At 30.2% G+C, this 21,518-nt stretch overlaps 1 protein-coding gene and 1 long non-coding RNA gene across 3 annotated transcripts in view; one reads left to right on the top strand and one right to left on the bottom strand.

Annotated features, from left to right (window-relative positions):
* The window catches only part of LOC107439448 (enolase-phosphatase E1), a 158,033-nt gene that overhangs the window by 50,114 nt on the left and 86,401 nt on the right, over nt 1-21,518 (bottom strand). For both annotated transcript variants that reach the window (XM_043057304.2, XM_043057346.2), the window contains exons 3-6: nt 15,435-15,966; nt 11,869-12,425; nt 7,670-7,972; nt 1,331-1,571 (exon numbers count right to left, since the gene is read on the bottom strand). In XM_043057304.2, coding sequence (XP_042913238.1) covers nt 1,331-1,571; nt 7,670-7,972; nt 11,869-12,425; nt 15,435-15,966 — 1,633 coding nt within the window. The remainder of the gene's footprint in view (nt 1-1,330; nt 1,572-7,669; nt 7,973-11,868; nt 12,426-15,434; nt 15,967-21,518) is intronic.
* The window catches only part of LOC139426011 (uncharacterized), a 64,625-nt gene continuing 58,953 nt past the window's right edge, over nt 15,847-21,518 (top strand). The window contains exon 1 of the long non-coding RNA XR_011637258.1: nt 15,847-15,975. This is a non-coding gene — a long non-coding RNA (uncharacterized lncRNA). The remainder of the gene's footprint in view (nt 15,976-21,518) is intronic.

The following is a 21,518-nucleotide window of genomic DNA, read 5'->3' as shown; positions in this document are numbered from 1 at the left end:
ATATTGAGTACATATTATTTGAATTTAATTACAAAATTAGAGGTATTTAACTAAGAACCTGTTTAGAGAAATCTATTATGCTTCGAATTGGAGAATTAAGTTAGATATTGCATTGAACACATTATAGGGCAGGGCTTAGAACAGAATTTTCAAAATTTGCTCCAGTGGTAGATGTAGTTATTGACCATGTTACTGATTACTCGAAATTCACTATTTTTTTTCCTTATCCAAGAATCGCATTTTTAGGCAAAAATTTTTATTTTTGAAGTTATAACAGTTAACAAACATATATGTAGTGTAGAAAATTGTTGCTACGCATAAAATTAATTTTGAAATATTAATGTTGAAATTTATGTTAAGCAAATATGGGTATGGCACGCAAATATTATGAATAAAAATGAACGAAGACATTTTTTTCTTAACAAAATCGAAACAATTTGAAAACTAGTGTTTTATTTTGATCCATTTTGATACATGATATGATAAATATTGGTACCGGTTAAAACTGTACAGCATTTTATTTTTGGTTTTTTATAGAAGTGTAATGATGTTTATGATAATTATCTTGAACATTAATACACTTCTATAAAATATCATCTAAAAATATTATCTAGTTTGAAATGTAAGAAAGTAATTTCAATAAAAACATTATTTTATATAATAGAATTAATGTCCTGAAAAATGAAAATGGTTATTTCGTAAATGCGTTGAGACACCTTTCAAAAAGTATCTAATATTTTATTTCATACTTAATTTTATAGCTGTGTATTTATGTTTGAAATAATTATATTATCTAATTTTAAGGGCAAGGAAGTACCTTCAAGAATTCTCTTCTGTTTCATTACTTATTATACTTATTTTGTACGTTTAATGTCAGCTTGGAAAAACAAAATATATTTTCCATTTTTAAGTGCTCGCTGAAAAAAAAATTCTAATCAAAGTACAATATCAAGCACCTATACTTTGGGTATATCATCAGTGAAACATATTTTCACCACGAAATATTATACTGTAATTTTTACAGTAATAATTAATAGATTAGAGCGATTCCATAATCTTGCGTACGTTACCACTACAAAAAAACGCTATACAAGATTTTTTTTATCCGGAAATGTTGATATTGCGGAACAAAAAACACGTCAAAACATGTTACAAATGGATGTGAATTTTGGGTTTAACCTAATATGCATAAGTGGATGCCGGTAGGTGGCAAATTGGTTTTAGGGTCCTTGAGTACCGGCACTTTTATTCTAATTTGATCCAGAATTTGTTTCCAGCTCATGAAGGTATCCGTGATTGAAAGAAAGGGGTATAAATGCACTAAACTCACCTCTCCTTCCCGCCTTATCAGGCGACCTCATTCGCTTGGTTGGCGATTTTGGAGAAGGTTCTGGCGTCTCATCCGCCTCTTCTTCTTTGACGTCGTCTTTTTTCTCTTCAGCATCATCAATTTTTTCTTCAACTTTTTCGGGCTCTGTCTTTTGCTCTTCATCCTCTACGTTGGCCTCTGCAGATTCGTCAGCAGGTTCTTTCTCAGCTTTTTCTGGCTCTTCTGCTTCATCAGTGGCTGCCTGATAATCAGAATTTTTGTTGGTTTAAAAAACTTAATATACTTTATGTTTAGATTATTTTAATCAATAAACATCATATGACAATAGTGAAATGTTCTACAAATAAACGAAAAAACCTCAACCAAACTAATACTTAAGGAAACATTTATTAAGATAAATTTCATGTTTGAGAAATTTCCAAACAGTTATTTCAATTAGTTTTCGATGCATCTTATTCTGTTCCTTTATTTTTACCATTACTTTGTCTATTTATCTTAGAATTGTCTTAAATACAGAGGAACAAATTAAGATATGTTCTCTTTCAAAATACATTTTTAAACAAAATCGTCATTTTGAAAATCAGCTATAAATTCCTTCATTAGCATAACATTGGTTCACATATTTTTCCGTTGTATAATTAAGAAAGAAGAGCAGCACATTTTGATCGAATGAAACTGAAGTTAGTAATTTATTGAATTGCTGCGAGAATAACAAAACTTATATTGTTGGAGTTATTATTTTGAAACTTTTATGTGTAATATAAATCTTTCCGCATTTATTATTGCTGTGATGCAAGTCAGATTTGATGAATGTCTGAAGTAAAATATTTTTTTTCCTTATATGGAAAATTTAAAGAAATTACAGCCGATAACATATGATTTTTTTTTATTATAGCCGTCGTTGAACAGCCGACCCAATCTTTTTGGGTTTACGACTACTAATGTTCAACTCCATAGCCTTGTAATTTTGAACCCAATCCAGAAGACAAGGAAACTCCTGGATCAAGTATAGGGAGAAATTTGCCTTCGTCGAGGACTTTTGATGGAACTAACTCGCATTTACGTTACATGGAGAGGAAGACCACGAGAACCACCCACGGCTAAACTGTCGGCAAGGGGACTCTAACCCATGATCCGTCTACCACTGATGATATTTCACGTCAGCACAGTGGTCGGTGCAAGCCGGATGCGGATTCGTATCGACCAGCCATCGCCGGGATTCGAACCCGTTTCAACTCATTGGAAGGTGAATGCTCTATCCCTTGAGCCATCACGGCTCAAACATATGATTTTGAAGCAAATGACGACTTCGTTTGTGGTAATAAAATTCTACTTGCATTCAAAAAATTGGCACCTATTTTCAAGTCTCGCCAGTCAAAAATGGGGAAACTGAAGTTCTAAAGTTTTTTTAAATTTGCTAAAATGGCCAACTCCGATGTTCTGTTAAGTGTCTTTTTCATTTTTGAATTTAAATTATTTAACTTATTTGCATTTAGAGCTTGGTTAAAGACACAAACGGAATGTGTTTATTCTCGTTTATTTTTAATTTAGTGAGTAAGAAGGGCTTTTTCTTGTAATTTTTAAGTTTATAGTATTTAGTAACGCAATCAGTAACACTATAGTTGATTGCTATAGTTACTTTTTATTGTTAATGAAATTCTAAGCATATTTTTACAAAAAAAATTTTTTTACATAGAAATATTGAATGGGTTAAGCCCAGTTAATTTATAACATAATGCAGAAATTTGAGACAACTGCCTGTTTTTTGGGTTTGAACGTGGGGTTTTTATTTTGTCAACTCACACATTTTTTACACTAAACGCATTTAATAAGTAAGCATAGTCGTTAAGCTTAGTGAGAATTGTCTCGGGTATTTGACGTACACAATGCCTTATTGTAATTATAACAATGAATAAAAACACCATTGCTTGCACTTAAAATAATAATTCAGAATTTATAAGTCTACATAAAGATGGATTGAGTCGTGATGGCAAAATGGTTGAGTCTCTGAGTTGCTAATGTGTAGAATCGGGATTCGACCCCAAGTGGCAACCTAATGACCATCAATTTTCAGACAGATGCATAGCATCTGGTATGAAAATAAAAGGTGACAGGTGTGCATTGATGTCACACAGACACATTTAAGCCTTTAGTTTTAAAATTGTAGAGTCTTTACTTTCTTAACCCTCTTTCCCAACAGCTTGCTGTTGCAGAAGTGTTTTACTTAAAATATGGGTTTGTAGGGGATCTACCACTACGAAATTACAATTACAATTCACTAGTATATAAGACGTGTTAACTCGATTCTATGGCGGGGGACCTTTTCATAGATGACGGTTGACATGGTCGATAGCTACCATCTCCCCACATTGGTGACCTTCGGACGTGATGTGAACACGCCTACGACCGCAGAAACTCCCACTTCGATGTGAACACGCCTACTTCGATGGATAATCCACATTAAAAACAGTTGACTTCCTATTTGTGACTGCGACATTATCCACCTCCTCGCGCTGTTGCTACTCAATCTCGTCTCGCTCACGCACAACGTCGGCTTGCATACACTCGACTGCTAACGGCAACACAGGAGCTACGACTACAGTGAAGTTAATACACCTCTCATTTTCAGAACTCAAAAAGTACGGTAATCTTAATACAGCTCTCCCGGCTTCTCACAAAACAGCAATGAATCAACTAGTGATATCCGTTCATCGAATTCTATCACAGATATAATTCTGGTGGGAGAGTACTGTAGGGAATCTACCATTACGAAATTACAATTACAATTCACTAGCATATAAGACGTGTTAACTCGATTCTATGATGGGGTACCTTTTCATAGATGACGGTTGACATGGTCGATAGCTACCATCTCCCCACGGGTCTTATTGATGAAAATAGATAAGATAATACAAATTATTTTGTCTAAGTAGACAGCCATTAATCGAGTTGTATGTTTGTTTAACATATCTAGAAAAGCCATAGATCTCAATATAATTGATCATTGAGTTAAAGCAAGTGTACCAGATAATATGTGAGCAGAGGATTATCATGCTATACGGAAGACAACAGTACGATCTTTAACAACCTTGTGTAGGGATATTTAACATAGTCAAACTAAATAAAGCAACAATGCCAGAATGAGAAATTTTTCAGGTTATTTAACTAAGGATATTTTATTATATTATAAACGTGTAAGAGAATCTGGTGATATTTTGAATTGATGGTGCTAAACTCGGTTGCATAGCCTGGATTCGAACTCATCGATCTGAATTAATTTACTCAAGATTTTAAAAAAAAAAATTTATTTGATTAAATTCATTTTTATCTAATTTCATGATACACGCTTAAATAACGTTTTTAAAATATTCATCAATGATTAAAAAACAGGAAATATTAATATTTCCTATTTATAGACTCCCATGAAAATACAATGGAGACGAAGAGCGATGTTTTTGACGAAATTTATTATCATCTACGCTGATACGAAACACATCTGCTCCAGTATATGTCATTCAGCAATATCCAATGTCGTTTCTATTGTTTGTTATTAATGCAATTTTTCCTTTCTGTCTGAATTTCCGATTCTTCTTTGCTTAACATTAAGAATCATCAATTTGCTTTCAAAGAAAATGCTCATCAATCAATCAATCTTGAGGGGCATTGCTCAGGAAATTGGGTTAGTGCCATTTCAGGGACATTTAAGAATAATCGATTGGAGGTCAAAATATCGATGGAAGTGTAGTTAATATAATGAGATTAAGAAAAACGATAATAGGTAATGAATGTTTCATAGAATGATTTTCTTTTCTTATTCTGTTAATAGACAGTATTATTCTTAATGTGAAATAGAAAGAACGTAAAAATAAACGCGAATAAGCCTTTCTCTTTCAGCAAAATATGAACACTTTGAAAGAAATGATAACATTATGAACTATATTTAAAAGGAAATTTAAATTTGAAAAAAAGATATTTATTTAAGTAAATTTAATTCAAAATTTTAAGACTGCTGTGGCACTCTAATTAGTACTAGTTAATCAAATTGTATATTTAGAGTACTTATATGATTAATCAAGTGAATACAATATTTGAGAGTTTATCCCCTTTTATGAAATCAGTTTTCTGAACTAAATCATCATACATCTTTGTTTAAATATTCAGTTACTCACGTTGTGTTCAAGCATCTAATTATTACCTTTTTTTCTGTTTCGACGACATATTATTCTTTTATTCACGTTATTATATGTAAGTAGTTCAAACTTAACAAAGTTAAAGGTTGAAACATAATTAGTAATAGCAGGATCTAATAATAAAAATTAGTTTTATTTCTGATGGCATAAAAGTGTGTGAGCAATTAATTAGTAAGGATTGTTGTATATGAGTTATAAAGGTATTGTTTTATAAACTTCTAGCTCGGTGATAGATTTCTGCATTTTTATTATTATTTATACAGTTACAAGTTTGCATATTAATAATAGTTATAAATAAATGTCCTACAAATTTTTTAAAGATGCATGCATTATACTCTTTTATGATACTTTTAGTGGATGAAATAGTAAAATGCAGCATGCATAAAAATAAAGAAAAATAGTATTTTATTTTTCATAAATGCAAAATTTATCTGAAAGAGGAAAGTTATGAATAATAGTGAACAAAAATTTACAATTTATGACAGATTTTAATCAATTATTAATTAGTACCTTCCCATAAGAACATAATAATGTAAAAACCAATTCAGCAGTTTTAATGATAATATAAAAAAAATATATATACATCGAATTTCTTTTATGGGACTGCGCAATGAATTTAAAGGATAACTACTTTTAATAAGCACAGTAAAATTGTGATAAAAAATACTTGTTTTAAATCATAATACAACAATTGTCTTAATTATTGCACAAATGCTGTTGCTATCTAAAGATACCAATAAAATTATTCGATTTTGAATAAGTAAAAACCAAATCATCAGTTTTGATGATAATATAATGAATCTAATAAATATAGAATTTATTTTATGTGTGAATGCAATGATTTTAAAAACAAAATAACTACTCTTTGTTGGGGCGGTATAATTGTGATAGAAAATACTTGTTTTAAATCATTGTACAACAATTGTCTTAAATATTGCACAAATGCTGTTTCGTTCCAAAAATACTGATTAAATTATTCGATTTTAATTACAGAGTGATACTTAAATTTAAAAACAAAATCACGTAGATCGAACCACTATATTTCCGTATCTGGTAAATAAGCGAAGCGGGAACGGGTGCAAAAATAAGTGCAAAATCTGCTCCTGAGCTCGACAAGCGACATCAAACAGGGATTTTAAACCGAAAGTTGCTCAATAATTGACGAGGAAAACAGAATGGTAAAATACAACTAGCATTCAACAAAAATTCATTTTTAAAAATTTATTTATCTTATAGGCTAAGAATGTAATTGGAAAATGAATTATCTAATAATAATGAAGAAAAATAGAAGAACAAATTTAGAACTTTATCACTCATATAGTGAACCTGGCATTTTTAACTTCATTAAACGGGAAAGAATAAAACGGGCAGGCACACATTATCAGAATTTATGAAGACCGTACTACAAAAAGAGTTTACAATGTCAGACGATTCGGCACTCGAAAAAGAGACAGACAGAATTTGAGATGGATATATGGCCTAGAAAAAAACCTTTTGATCTTAAAAACTAAAAACAGGAAAGCATTAACAGGAAAAATGTTAGGCTGGAAAAAACTTCCTGAGAAGGCCAAGACCCACCCCGGGCTGTCGATTCATTGATGATGATGAATAATGAAAAACGATATCTATTCATTCACCAGTGAAGCTAAGAGCATGCTCACATTGTGATCTGCTATTTTTATATAAAATCAATTTTATTCAATCAATAATTGTAGTTCAATTTGTTTAAAAAATTTGTAAATTTTTTTTTTATTTCATTCAAGTTATCAAGTAGTTTTTATTTCATTCAAGGAAATGAAAAGCTTTCAAAATATTGAAGAAAAAAAATTTCATATTCTATTTTCATTCAATATCTGCTGTATTTTCTTCTTTGAGTAAAAACTGATTTTATTTCAAAAACATTTTTTGTCTAATTTCTCCTGCCAAAAACCAGTTTTTTTTTTCATTGACGTGGATGTGAAATTATTTTAAGGGGATGGAACAAAATTTAAGGCATCTTCTGATATAACGAAGTAAATTTTCAGCATCAATGTTGGGCTATAATTGTCTAGTAATTGGCCTGAAGAAAAGTTGTGAAATCCAAGTGGACTTCACAAATCAATAAAAGTACAGGAGCTGCACAATAGCAATAAAAGCATATAAAACTTACTTGATCATTTTTTCCGGGATCCTCAGTTTCTGCTACTTCCGCAGTGGTCGTTTCCTCTTCTTTTTTCTCCTCAATTTCTCCAATTTCCTCCACTTTTTGGTCCGCTTTGTCATCTTTTTCTTCATCCTGCGCATCCTTCACCCCTTCTTCGACAACCGCAACTTCATCCGAAGCTGATTCTTTAGCCCCTTTTTCAGTGTCATCTTCTTCTTTTTCCTTTTCCTCGTTGGCCTCTTTCTCCTTTTCTGAAGATTCTTCAAGTTTTGATTCTTCTTCAACCAGTGTTTTCGGTTCATCTAAAACCTACATATGACAACAAAAGGAAGTCGTGAATAGTGGCCGAAAGGAAATAAGAAAAAAAGAAAGAAAAATACTTCTCACAAAGAAAGGCATCGATCACATTTTATTCAAACATTGTCTTATGATTAAAGTTTATATAACTAAATCGAAATAAATGGCGAATACCAGAATTATTATTTCATACTATTTCATTTTGACTTTAATAAGCCTTTAAAAATAATGCCATGTATTACTAAAACTTCACCAAATTAAATACAACTTGTTTTAGTAAACAGTTAAGCAAGTAAGACCATTAAAAATATACTATTAAAGGTTTTTTGATTAAAAGAAATATTAATTTTATTTTAATTCTAAATAAAAGTAATAGTACTTTTGATTAAGGATTACTGTGTTCTGTTTAATGTCTTTTAAGTTTTGATTACGAGTTTAATTTTCTATGGTTGTATAGCTGTGTAATTTAATTCAAAATGTTACAACAAAAGATGTGGTTTCAGCAGTCAATTCTGTTTTGGCTATTAACATCCATGCTCATCTTTAAAATGTCTCAGTGTATTTGTTCTGAGATTTATTTATTTACTCGTTTAATGGTATTGTATTAAAAGAAAATGCATGTTAAATAATATTATGTTTGGATATATTTACTCAACCTTTCGTCTAGCTCAGCCATCAGATATATTGGATTTTTAGTTTGGTTTAGTTCTGCCTCTGTTTAAGTAATATGTATGATTTTTTACAATTTACTTAACATATTATTCTGTTGCCTAAAAGCGAGCATCATTTTCAATGCCATTGCTGTCAACTCACAAATCAGATAGTATATTAAGAAATTTTCCATTTTTTGAGAAAGCTCATTTTCCACTGAAGAAAATCAGGAAACAACTATTTTTATTGGGTTGAATTGTAATTTATTCAATTAAAAAAATCTGATGAAACTGGGAAATTTTAGGACATAGATTAGTCAGAAATATTTTAAAACTGCTCCGGAAACAAATCTAGGCTGTGTGTTTAGCTTCAAAATTCAGCGTTAAACCGGTGCATTAAAAAGGTTAAAAAAAATCTATGCCTGTCTTGATTTAATTTTTTAATCCTTAAAATGTAATGTTTTTTTCGAAGAAAATTCGAGCAATATTAACTTAGCTCGTGATTGACCAATTTGATCAGCCCGCGTATGAATCAAGGGTGTTTGGTATTGCTCATCGTAAAACTGTTCTATCGTAAAGTGCTCGACATCATGCACAAGCTGTCGATATATCAAAGTGGTGGAACCATATCTTCTGCAGAGGATCAAAATTGTGTTGGCATGTCCTCGAATAATCCTCATGAATGTTTCCCTGACCATTGCCAATAGCCCATTGCGTAGCTTTAATGATACGTAAATAAAGTATCTGACAAATAAAATAAACTTTTCTTATAAAGTGTCAACAGATTTTTCATTTATTTTAAATTTATGAGTTGTATTTTTTATCTGACCCTTACGAAAAAATAAGGTGTTTTTGAGGTAGTAATGAGGCTTACAGATGTAAAAAAATACACCAGTTTTATTTTTTATCTGACCTTTACGAAAAAAATAAGGTGTTTTTGAGGCTGTTTTGAAGTTTACAGATGTAAAAAAATACACCTAAAGGTAGAAAATGAGGTTATGTTCTGCACCAGAAATAACCTCATCAATAAACCTCAATTTCAACCTTACTTGCTCTTCACAAATCAACCTCATATATAACTTAGAAATAATTTCAGATTGGGTGAAATTATTTACACCTCAAAAATGGGTATTTGATTTAAGTGTAGGAAGAAAGAAAAACAATCCGTACACTTCAAAAACAACCACCCTAAGCTGGTCAAATCAATCTTGTCACCTCAAAACAATCTCAAATAAACCTTAAAAATACCTTACATTTCTGTAAGGGAAGTCACTTTAACACGCAATATAAAACTTGCTCTAATAAAATGTTCCTATCAAACTCGGAATCTTTTGAATTGTAAAAAGTGCATTTACTTATATAAAGATTCTGATTCTTATTTTTATAACTTTTGTTAAAAATAATAGAATTTGCTGATAAAAACACGGTTTCATAGGTAAGTGTTTTTTTTTTTTTCAATTTTTTTTTTCGATAATACTTAAATATTATTTTTGTTGATTTGATTATTTGTATATATTGGATATATTTGTACATATTTGGATTTATTGTATATATTAAAAATATATACAATGAAAACAAATATATAAGTTTAAACAATATGAACTTCATAATTTTACATTTTATTTTTTCTGAATCTGCGAATAATGATCATTACGCTCTACCAGAAGCGTAGAGGAAAATACTCCTAGATAATTATTAAGATATTGTTAGTGAATGACTGAGTTCTTATATGAAGCATATCATTCATTATTCAAAATAGCTGAATGATTCAAGCAGATACGTCATCAAAGTCATGCTCGGAATCTCCCGATTCACAAAACTGGAGAGCGTAACACTCTCCCCAGATGGCTATGGGCTTATATGATTTGCCTTGTAAGTTGGAACACACCAATGGGAATTACTTAAAATAGTCCGTCCGTAAATGCATCCTATTATTCTAGAACTAATGTTAAATATAGAATAACAGACAGGTTAAAGCTTGATAAAATGTATAACTATCCATTTTCATATCACAAGGGTAACAGGAAATACATTTTATGATAATTTGGAATAGTATTTTAAGATTTATGATATTAAATATTTAACATACTTGATGATACATTATCATTGATCTGCTGCTAATCATGCCAGCTACTAATCATTGATCTTTAAAGGCTGCTAATGTATGTCGGGATTTAAAAAATATTATCAAGTGAGATGTGTAAAATACAAAACAATATTGGTATAAAATAAGGATGCATTTATTCAAAACAAAAGTAGAGACAAAATACGCATACTATTAGTAGAAAGTCATAAAATAAAGTAACGCAGAGCACTAAATGATAAAAATTATTCTTGATAAAAATTAAAGTATTCTTGACAGAAATGTACTTACTGGATGTTGAATGTGTAATCGGGGATTAAGACAAATAGGAAACTAAGAGTGATTTTACATATTTATTGATAACCAAATGTTTATAGATAGATGCTGTTCATCAGTATGAGAAATATAAGAAATATGTAAGTGGGGTAAGCTAAACAATCTAGTATTACACAAAAAAATTTCCTTATCATTGAAATCAAAAAACTTCCTTGCCACTTTTTAAATAATGCATACTTAAAAAACAGGATACCAAGATTAGATCATTTCAACGCGGATGACAAGATTACATAATTTCAATTATTTCGAACAATTTATGCAAGAACATTGATCTAAATAAATTAAAACCTGTAAACTAAATGATGATATACGTTACATAAATTTCCATCACAAATAATCATATATATTGTTTCCGTTTCTAAGTGACTATCGTCATTTCAAACAATTAATTTAGCTTCAATCAAAGCCTTAAATTCAAAACGGTTTACCCTATTTCCTATTCAAATGAGAAAACATTCGAAACTAATAATCATCTAGCCGTGTTTCATAATTAACAATGCAATCCTAATTAAATGTTATACATACAAAACTATTTTATGCTGGACTTTTGCTGCTTGAGGAACAAATTAAAAAACGATTTAAACAAATTAGTTCATTAGTAGTTAACAAATTTTATCAAATTATTAATTATATTACAAATTTTAACAAATGTGACTTTTTATTCTATATTTATAAAATAAAACTTTAAATTTTACCAATTCTGAAATATCTTTTACCAAACCTATTATTTTTTTTAACAGCTCTTCAATGAATATCGAAATAACCAAACCTTTGACCATACTATTACGCTTTTTTTAGTAAATAAAAGTGAAAATGTGGGAATACAGATAATTCCTTACCGTAGAGACTGCATCAATAGACTCAGCTTTATCTACTTCGTTCTTTTCAATTTCTGAATCTTCAGCATGCTTCTCTCCATCTTCCGTCCCCTCATCCTCATCCTCAGCATTGCTTTTAATCTCATCCGCCTTATCTTCACTTCCCTCTGCAGGTGCTTCTATGGTCTCCTTCTCTGCTGTTACTTCTGGAGCAGGCACATCATCCTTTGTCTCTTCCAGCTCTGAAGCATCCTTAGCATCCTCTATTACAGCAGAATCTCTTCCCGTTTTTTCATCAGACGCAATTGAGTCCGGACGTTTGTGTATCTCCACTGTTACAGTTCCTTCTTCTTTTTCTTCAATAGATTCTTTTTCTTTCGCATCTTCGCCTCCTTTCTCTAAATCCTCGTGAGATTGCCCATCTACGGCTTCTGCATCCGTTTTTATGGCATCAGTTTGGCCCGTGGATAAGTCCTCAGTAGTATTACTCTCTGCGTCTTTGTCTTCTCCTACTGCAGCGACCTCCTTCTCAGGTGTGGGGCCGGTTTCCGTTTTCGTTTCATCGGGTTTTGATTCTTCTAATAAAAAGAAATAAAAAAAATAGTATCACGGAATGTAACTTAAGTTTTAAAAATATATTTTAAAATTACAATTCCATTATATATTTCTAAATTGCTATAAGCTACATGACTTAAAGTTAAATTTAAATAACTTAAAAAATCAATTATCAGACAGGATATAATCTAAAAATATAAGCTGATAAATGTTTAATAATTAAGTATTCAATAGGAAAAAGAAAATGTTTAAAAATCTCAGTAGAAACTACATAAATTACAGGTTAAACGTTTCCCTTCTTTCAATGGAGTATTTACACAATTTTATATTTAATTTTTGGATATTATAATTGGCCCCATTTTGGTTTTATTGATATTTTAACAAATATACACCGAAGAGCCATTACAATATGACCACACGCCATCTATAACAATGGGCTCGCCCAGGTTTTCATGGTTTCTCACGTAGGAACAATGTTTTCATGGATCACATTAGGACCCATAATGCTCATAGAACAATCCCTGACGTCTGTAACCTACTTGAACATAGTTCCCCCATTCATGGCAACAGTTTTTCCTGCGGGGGAGGGTGTTTAAAAACAGGATAATGCCCCATGTCATAAGGGTCGAATCGTCGAGGAACATTCCAGTGACTTTCAAGTCCTGTCTTGGCCCCCTAATTCACCTGACCTTAATCCAATAGAGCATTTGTGAACCTACTTGGAAAGCCAAATTCGTGCTTCCACACTACTCCCTCGCAATGTGAGGGAATTGCAGGACCAGTTGGTGAGCACTTGGTACCAGATACCTCAGACTACCTATCAGCACCTTGTGGAATCAATGCCATGGCGGGTGCTAGCAGTTTTGAGGGCTAAAGGTGGTCCTACATTCTATTAGCAAGGTGATCATAATGTAATGGATTTTCGGTGTAATTATAGTATATATGGAATTTTAGAATAAATACTAGTTTGCTATTTATTTAACCTTTTTTAAAGTTAAAATTCATTGTAATATAAAAGATTTGCCGAAAGAAAGAAAAGACTAAATATTTCTTTAATATTGCAAGTTATTTAGTTATTAAATTTAAGCCACTAAAAATATTCTTAAAATCAAGTAGCATTAGTTGAGACTATTTAGTGTTTTGGAAATAAAATGTTAACCTTTTTTTTATTTAAATTTAAATAAAAAAGTTTATATGTTAAAATTTATATTATTAAATAAATTTAAGTATCTTAATTTATTTTTTAAATGCATTTATCATTAATAGAACTTACAAAAAATAACAAAATATAATTATCTAAAAGCTTAAAAATGTTAATTGTTTTCTTAATTTTCCGTGTGACAGTTACTTATAATTCATGCTCCATTATTTAAAGCTTCCTGAGCATGTGAAACAATTAATGGATTAAAAATTATTTTCTTTAATAGTGAAAATTTTTTGCTGGAAAAAAGTACTAAGTTCTAAAAGAAGATTTTTTAAGGTAAGTGACTAGTGCCAAAATATGATTTTGGGCAAAATTTTCGAAATTGAGTTTAGTATAAATTTAATATTCTTGTACTCTTAGCTTTCTTTTGTTTTTACACCAATTATTTACAAAACCAGAGCAGTTTTTGTCTCAGTCTTTAAATGCGTTTATCACAAAATTAGATTTTTTTACCATTTTACACCACCTTTAACACGATATCTCCCGTTGTATTTAAAATAATTAACTACAATTTTTTTTGAGTGTTCATAATTATAGCGCACATTTTTTGAACTACAGGCATAAGAAAGTAGAATTTTACTTTTTATGTACATTTCTTGCAAAAACAAGTCTGATTTTTTTTTTAAATTTTGCTTTTTTAACTACATTGATTCCTAACTCAGTAGTATATGTACTTGCTTTTAAGATCTCAAATCACAACGAGAAAAAAAAATCCTTAAGGAATTTTTCGCTTCAGACGATGGAAACTTTTTCACTAGCTTACCGTATATGCAAAAAATGTCTTATTTTTACCTAAAAATTATCATTTAAAAAATAATTATAATGTAAATAGAATGTTTTGTTTTTACACATAATAAAGCAAATAAATTCGTTTTTAAAATTTTATATTTATTTTTTAAAAATAAGCTGTCGAAACTAGTCGGATACCTTAATGCCCTTCTATTATGAAATAATCAAATAGGCTTTCGTATGCCTAATTTTTTATTTTTATTTTTTGGAAATATTACTTAACTTTACAAATATTTCTAAATTTTTTAATTTTAACTATTAGCAGATTATTTTGTTCTTAGACTGTAAGAATCATTCCATAGACTAAATTTTATTACGAATGAAACATACAAGGGGATAGTCAGTAGGGCATATATTAATAATGCTAAAACTGACCTTTTCGATGTACCTTTTCTAAGAAACTACTCATGATATCGCTTTGAAAGTTTTTGGAGATATTTGAGGTTATATGAGTCGCATACTGCAATAAAGTTTTAGCGTTAATAGGAATACTATTGAAGTTATGAAGCATTTTTGCTCGAAACTTTTTAAAAATAAACGCTTTTAGTTCATGAAATTTTTGACAAAAATTCCTACGAAAGATATTTATTAATAGTTATCACAGTGTGAACATGTATCCATAAATATTCTGTGAAAACTCGAAGCAATGTCTTGTTTAGATGCTGAGAAAAGATGCATCGACAAAGGTCAGTTTTAGCACAATTGGCATATGCCCAACCAATTCCCCTTAAATTAAATTTAAGCCTTTCCATTAGAAGTACTGACACTTGAATTAAATATTATATTTTTTTAATCATAAAGCTAGCTGTGTAGGTAATTTACATTTTTCAATTACTTTTATACAATAAGGAAAGGTCTAATGAAATAAAAAAATATAGAACCTGAATAGCTTTTACTTATTTAAAATTTTATTATGAAAAATTGCATACTTATTTAAATAATGGAAACGATAAAAATATATATTTTTTAATATTGGATAGAAACATCGCAATTAAAAAAGAAGAATTATGTAAGAAATAAATACTGCAGATCAATTTACCTTCTTTTGTATCAGTAATAGTTACTGTGCTACTTTTTTCTTGCTCTGTATCCTCTTTTTGTGAAGTTTCTTCTTTCTCATCCTTAGTCTTTTCACTCTTTCCGTCCTTCTTTTCCTCTAATTGTGTGCTTTCATTTTCATCGTCTTTCTTATTATCTAACTGAGATTCGTCAGTTCCATCATCTTTCTTTTCAACCGATTCCATATTTTCATCTTTCTTGTCCTCACTGGAAGCAGACGTTGCTGATTTCCGTCTTTCAGGTGGCTCATATGTTATTGCTTCGGGAATGGAAGATCTAGATACTGCAGAAGTTGGCTTGTTTTCATCATCTTTGGGAGTTTCGATTTCATTTCGACTCGTCGCGGATGATGTTTTGCTTGATGGTGCTGAAGTTTTGGTGGAAGATGGCGAGCGTTCACCGCTTGGAGAACCAGCTGTTGGGCTGGGTGCGCTGTCATCAACTATATTGGAACCGTCGGCAGTAGAGTCTTCGGTCATTTCTACTTCTGTTGTAGTTTCTTGGCCATCAATCTAGCAAAAGTAAACAGTATTTTATGTATATACATTTAGTTCTAAAGTATAATTTTGTCTATTATTTTTAAGTTCGAAAAAATGCAATATTATTTTTTTTTCTTTGTTTTGTTTTTAAAACGCCATCTAGCGAGTTATGTGCTAAAAAGAATAGTCACATCTTGTAGAAAAGCTGATGTGAAAGTGCATGCGAAAAAAGGTTATATTTCTGTAGCAAAACTGATTTAAAATAATATGAAATATAAGAAAATAAGTAACCAATTTGTTTATTCATTATTACTATTTATTATAATACGAAAACTAATTTCGGATAAAAAAGACTAATAGCTTATTTGTGTCATTGAAAATTAAAAAAAAAATAGTATGTAGAAAGTTCAGTATGCATCGACATAAAAAATATCGATTTATAAGAATTTAGAACTTGAAATAAATTCCTTAAATCGATTCAATGTACTAAATCTCGCCGGTAAGTAATTGTTTCTTCGGTAAATGTTTTATTACATGCCACCAATACTAATAAGATTTTTTCTTGAATTAATTTTATTTCAATATTTAGAAAAGATTTTTATCTTTACAAAAGTAGAAAAATGTTCAAAATATTCAAATACTTTTTTAAACTGAAGAAAGTTAAAGACAGAAAAAGCGATCAAAAACTTTAGATCAAAATGCAGAATGGTTACGTATAAGGGATGCTAATAATAATCTACTAATGTTATGAAATCATCAGACATGGAAACAATTTCTACTAGAATAAACAAATTTTTTTATTTATGCCGTTTTTGAGACCCTACATTAAAACTAATGTTGTTGCAGTCTTGAAAATACATACCTAATGGGGTTATTGATCATTCAGTATAAAATATATATTGTTGTTTTAAAAAATTTTCCCTCAAATGTCTGAAAATATTTGTAAAATAAGATATGAATTTGAAAAAAAACAAACTGCAAAATTATTAATTATTTAAGTATTACTTAACTAAACATTGGTTAAAATATTGCTGAACTGCGTAGATTATTACTTTTATTATTATACCAACTGGTTTCTTATTTAATTACTATTCAGTTTTTGCTGTATAAAATGTATGAGCTAAAACTTTTAAAATTATATACGAACTTTTCCCACCGTATGTAGGAAGGTAGTCCTTAATTTGTTTGTTTACAGTTATCTATAAATGCTATTACTTGGTTATTGATCTATAACGTGTTAATTAAGAACGATGTTCAATTGGTTCTAATAGAGTTCTGCCTTTCCATGAGTGAGAAAGAAAATCTGAGTTCATATCCTGTCATGCTGTTTCTTTTGATGGTGAACAAGATTGAGATAAATATTTATATTTTGGCAAAAAATGAAATAACATGTTCTCTGTTCTGTGAAAATCAATTTTCTTTTGGGCTTTTAAATTTACATAGTTAGACTGAAAATGTTAAGTTTATTTCACTTTATAATTCAAAAAGTTTTTGATAATATTTAAATTGAGTAATGAAAAGACATATCGAAATATTAAAAATAATTTTTGTTGCATTACTTCTATGCAAGACGTTTTTATTACTGAGAATTTTAATTATCGCAATTATTGCTACAAATATGACAAAAAACATTGTAAAATCATATATACAAAAAATACATATTAATGATATCATAATGAAAATCAGTTTCTTCCAATGCTTATTTATGATCTGTTTCTTATAAAATATTTCTTTTGTACGAAATTCTATTTCTTTTCTTTTGCTTGAATAGGAACTTGAGATTCCTTATATATTTTGTAATATATTTTGACTCTATTTTCAACAGTCAAAATATGCGTATAAAGTGGATCTTATGATCGCCCTTATGGATCAGCCTATGTGCATATTAAAAATCACTAAACTTTCTTTCAGAAAACCATTCTTCTTTTTTTAAGAAATTGAATTTAGTTTAAAGATCTTTTAACTTTGGCTCTGAATTTTAATACTGAAAAAATTCAACTTGTGACTATAACGCTTACTTTAGCAAGGAATGAAACAAAAAAAAGTAAATTGGTTAATACTTAGCATTAGTGTTTAATTAATTCTTAAGCGTAGTTAAAATTTCTACAGAGAAATCATGTTACACATTAAGTTTTTGTCGAGAATCTATGCAAGACGTCCCTTTAAATTTCCTTCTATTCATCTATTTTACTTCAGTAATGAAGCTGATAATCTAGAAACCGAAACTATTAGTTAATCAAACAAAAAAGCTGCCAAATGTGAAAATATACGCCTACCATTTCTACATGCAGCTTATCTCATTGCTTCATAGAAGTGAAATAAGTTTTATGCACTCTTTAGAAAAGTAATGTGAAAAAAATTAAATTTCCCTTTTTACCACGTTTTGAATAAATTTGTGCATGCGATTCGCTACAGATTCAATTTAATTCTTGAAATTAAAGTAATTTTTACAGCTTGAAAAATGAATATGAAACGAGGAATAGATTAGTTTTTTGTACTAATTTTTGTCTGTTTAACTGCTAGTTCGCAAGTTAAATAGGAAAAGTAAACGATTTTTAAGTTTTCTGAAGCTTGAAAAACTAGACGTAAAAACAATTCTTGACTTCTTAATAAAAAGGAAAATCTAGAAAAATGTTTCTCAGTTCCATGTTCGTCGCTGTTCACAACATTCAGGAAATAAAAAATCCAAAGAGAAATATAGCGTCACATATATTTTTCGAAAATTTATAGCTCAGCAAATGGCCTAAAAGCAGGACTTGGAGTTCAATATTTACATGAAAAAATAGGAATAAAGAGAGATCCTTTGCTTTGAAAAATCATCACGTAAAAATACTTTTCTTAGTTCTCTTTTTAAAGAACTTCGTGTTTGGAATTTTATTTTTAAGAAATCATGTGGTTTTGAATATTAAACTATCCGTTATTGATACCGAATTGAGTTCGGGGCTTCTTGTCTGCCCACTAATTTGGTTTCTTAACATTTTATGCAGTCGAAAACATTTTCGTGTAACTTTGTTGAAAACAAAAAAATAATACTAGAATACTTGAAAAAAAGAAATTTTTGGCATAACTGGATTTATCAGTATGATATTTATAATAAACACTCTACAAAATTTGAATATATGGAGACAATCAATTTTGACTTTCCTTTATGTCGGAGTTACTTTATATGAAGTTACGCAAGTTTGTGTTATTCATAAGTCATTTTATTTTGAAAACCTTTCGAAAAATATTATTTAAGCCAATTTTTCTTTTGGTATCACCACAATTTCTCTTTGAATGAAAACATGTGATACGACCCCTAGATTCTTTTTTCAGGTGATTGCTGACTATTTTCTAAATTTTTCTGAAATCCAGATTATTTCACATTAATAATCAAAAGTGTATATTGCATCATTATACCGGAGATGGCGCGAAGTCCCATATGCATTTCTTAATTTAAAGGAGTGCTTTCACAATTTGAGTAAATTTCTTTTCAAAAGATACAATCCCTATCAATAATACTTTTTTATCGTTTAAAACTTTTAACCATCTTTTTTTGGTGAAATGTTAGTCACCTTGTGTGGTTTATTTTAGAGATAAAATGTCTCTATTCTCACACTGCAATAATCCTTATATTTCCTTGTTATTTATCCAAAACTACTACTACTAACCAGTGTTTAATTTCTAATCTATTTCCGCATATACATATTACTGTGCATATTACTTTAAGGTATATACACTATCTACCAATAAGTATTTGGAAAGTATAAGTACCTATGCAAATGACTATATCTGCGGTCCTGAGATACGTCACGCCCTCCGCCGGTATATATCGTGCAGTGAACAACATCGGCATTAGTCCCATGCAAGATGCATACTGCACTATTTTGGATAACAATGTGCTTCCTGCGCTGCGGCAGTTTTACGGGGTGAACTCCTGTTACTTCCAGGACGACAATGCCAGCTGTTATGTTGCGAGGGTCACCAAGGCTTTGTATAGTGACAATGGGGTTAGTCGAATGAACTGGCCTGCCCAGAGCCCAGGCCTGAACCCTATCGAGAAACTCTGGGACGAGTTGGATCTCCGAATTAAGGGGTGTACTACCCATGCAAAATCGGTGAAGGAACTTACATGTCTTCTCCAAGCCGAGTGGAAGAAAATACCACTAACCGTCAAACAAGGACTTGTGGAAAGTATGCCCCGGAGGGTTCACGCTGTAATTGCCTCTCGTGGAAGCTCTACCAACTATTGATTATGAATAAAGTCTGTTTTTCTTGTCAATCACGCGTGTCCGAATACTTATTGGTAGATAGTGTATTAGCAGGAAAAAAATAAAAATTTCGTTATCAATAATTATTAACTTAGTTAATAAAATAAGGGGGACTTTGCGTCATTTAGCCAGATTCTGAAGCCACCAAAAAACAAAACATGAGTATAACTTCAAATTGAGTTGAAAAGTTTTATATAAAAACCGTATAAATTAGATATTCATGATACTAATTTTGCTTAATTTAATTACAAATACAGCAATTGGGCTTTTTCACTGTAGAAAGGAGCTCACCGTGTTATCTAACTTCCCGAATTTTACGTAAAATTTGTTGGTATTCCTGTTCCACGAATTAGTTTGTTGATATTTAATTTTTTACGATTTAAAAAGTTTTGAAGTAAATGATATAGAAAAATTAATGATATTCCGATGATGAAAAGTCGGGGAAATATAGAATATGCGATATTACTTTTCAACAGAGTTCTAATAATTTCCTTCATGTTGCAAAATATGTGTGTGTGCCCTCACGCTGTTGTGCTGAACCGCAATTTCTTTGCTGTTTGCTGTCCTCACATATCCACTTCAGTAATAACTATGACTCAAATCACATTCGGTTGAACTTTTTGCTGACAAAGTCCAAAAGTTCTGTGAACTTGGAATAATGAAGATACCAGAAAGGTGATAAAATGTAATTGAACTTCGAATCGAATATTTGTCAGATTAACGTTAATGTTGTGAACAGGAAGGAATAGAGTTTTATTTCACACTGAAAAAAATGAAAACTGCTTTATTCTTCAGCCCAGTATCTGGAATTGAAATAATCATTTCCAATTATCGATGTTGATTCTATCATCCCAAAATATTAAATCTGACCACTGTTCGTGAATTTTATATCGAATAAATTATTAATATATTTGCGGAAAAAATTGATCCGCCAAAAAAGACATGATTCCTAACACAATTTAAATGTTACAACCGAATCATTTTCACTCTTTGGCAGTCTTGCGTGAAGAGTCAGTCAACCATTGAACATAATAAAACACCATAGGTAGTTACGAAGACTTATTCTAGGCAATTTATAATTTATAAGATATGCTAACACATATTTAGTAACACTGATATGTTATATATATGAGCATTTTTCTTATTTATTCTATTGACTATCCTTAGGTTGACATATTCATCCGTTGAAGTATTTATTATGGAATTTCTTCCAGAAATTTCCGTGCAAACATATAAAATGGAATTGATTGTCACTGTATAAGTAAATGTGTCTAACATTTGATATTAATTTTCATGCATAATAACTGTAATATATATATATAAACGATTTTTAAG

The sequence above is a fragment of the Parasteatoda tepidariorum genome, chromosome 7 (assembly GCF_043381705.1).
Source record: "Parasteatoda tepidariorum isolate YZ-2023 chromosome 7, CAS_Ptep_4.0, whole genome shotgun sequence".
Classification (NCBI taxonomy): domain Eukaryota; kingdom Metazoa; phylum Arthropoda; class Arachnida; order Araneae; family Theridiidae; genus Parasteatoda; species Parasteatoda tepidariorum.
The sequence above is the reverse complement of the archived record's forward strand: the minus strand, read 5'-3'. Positions and strand labels throughout refer to the sequence as shown.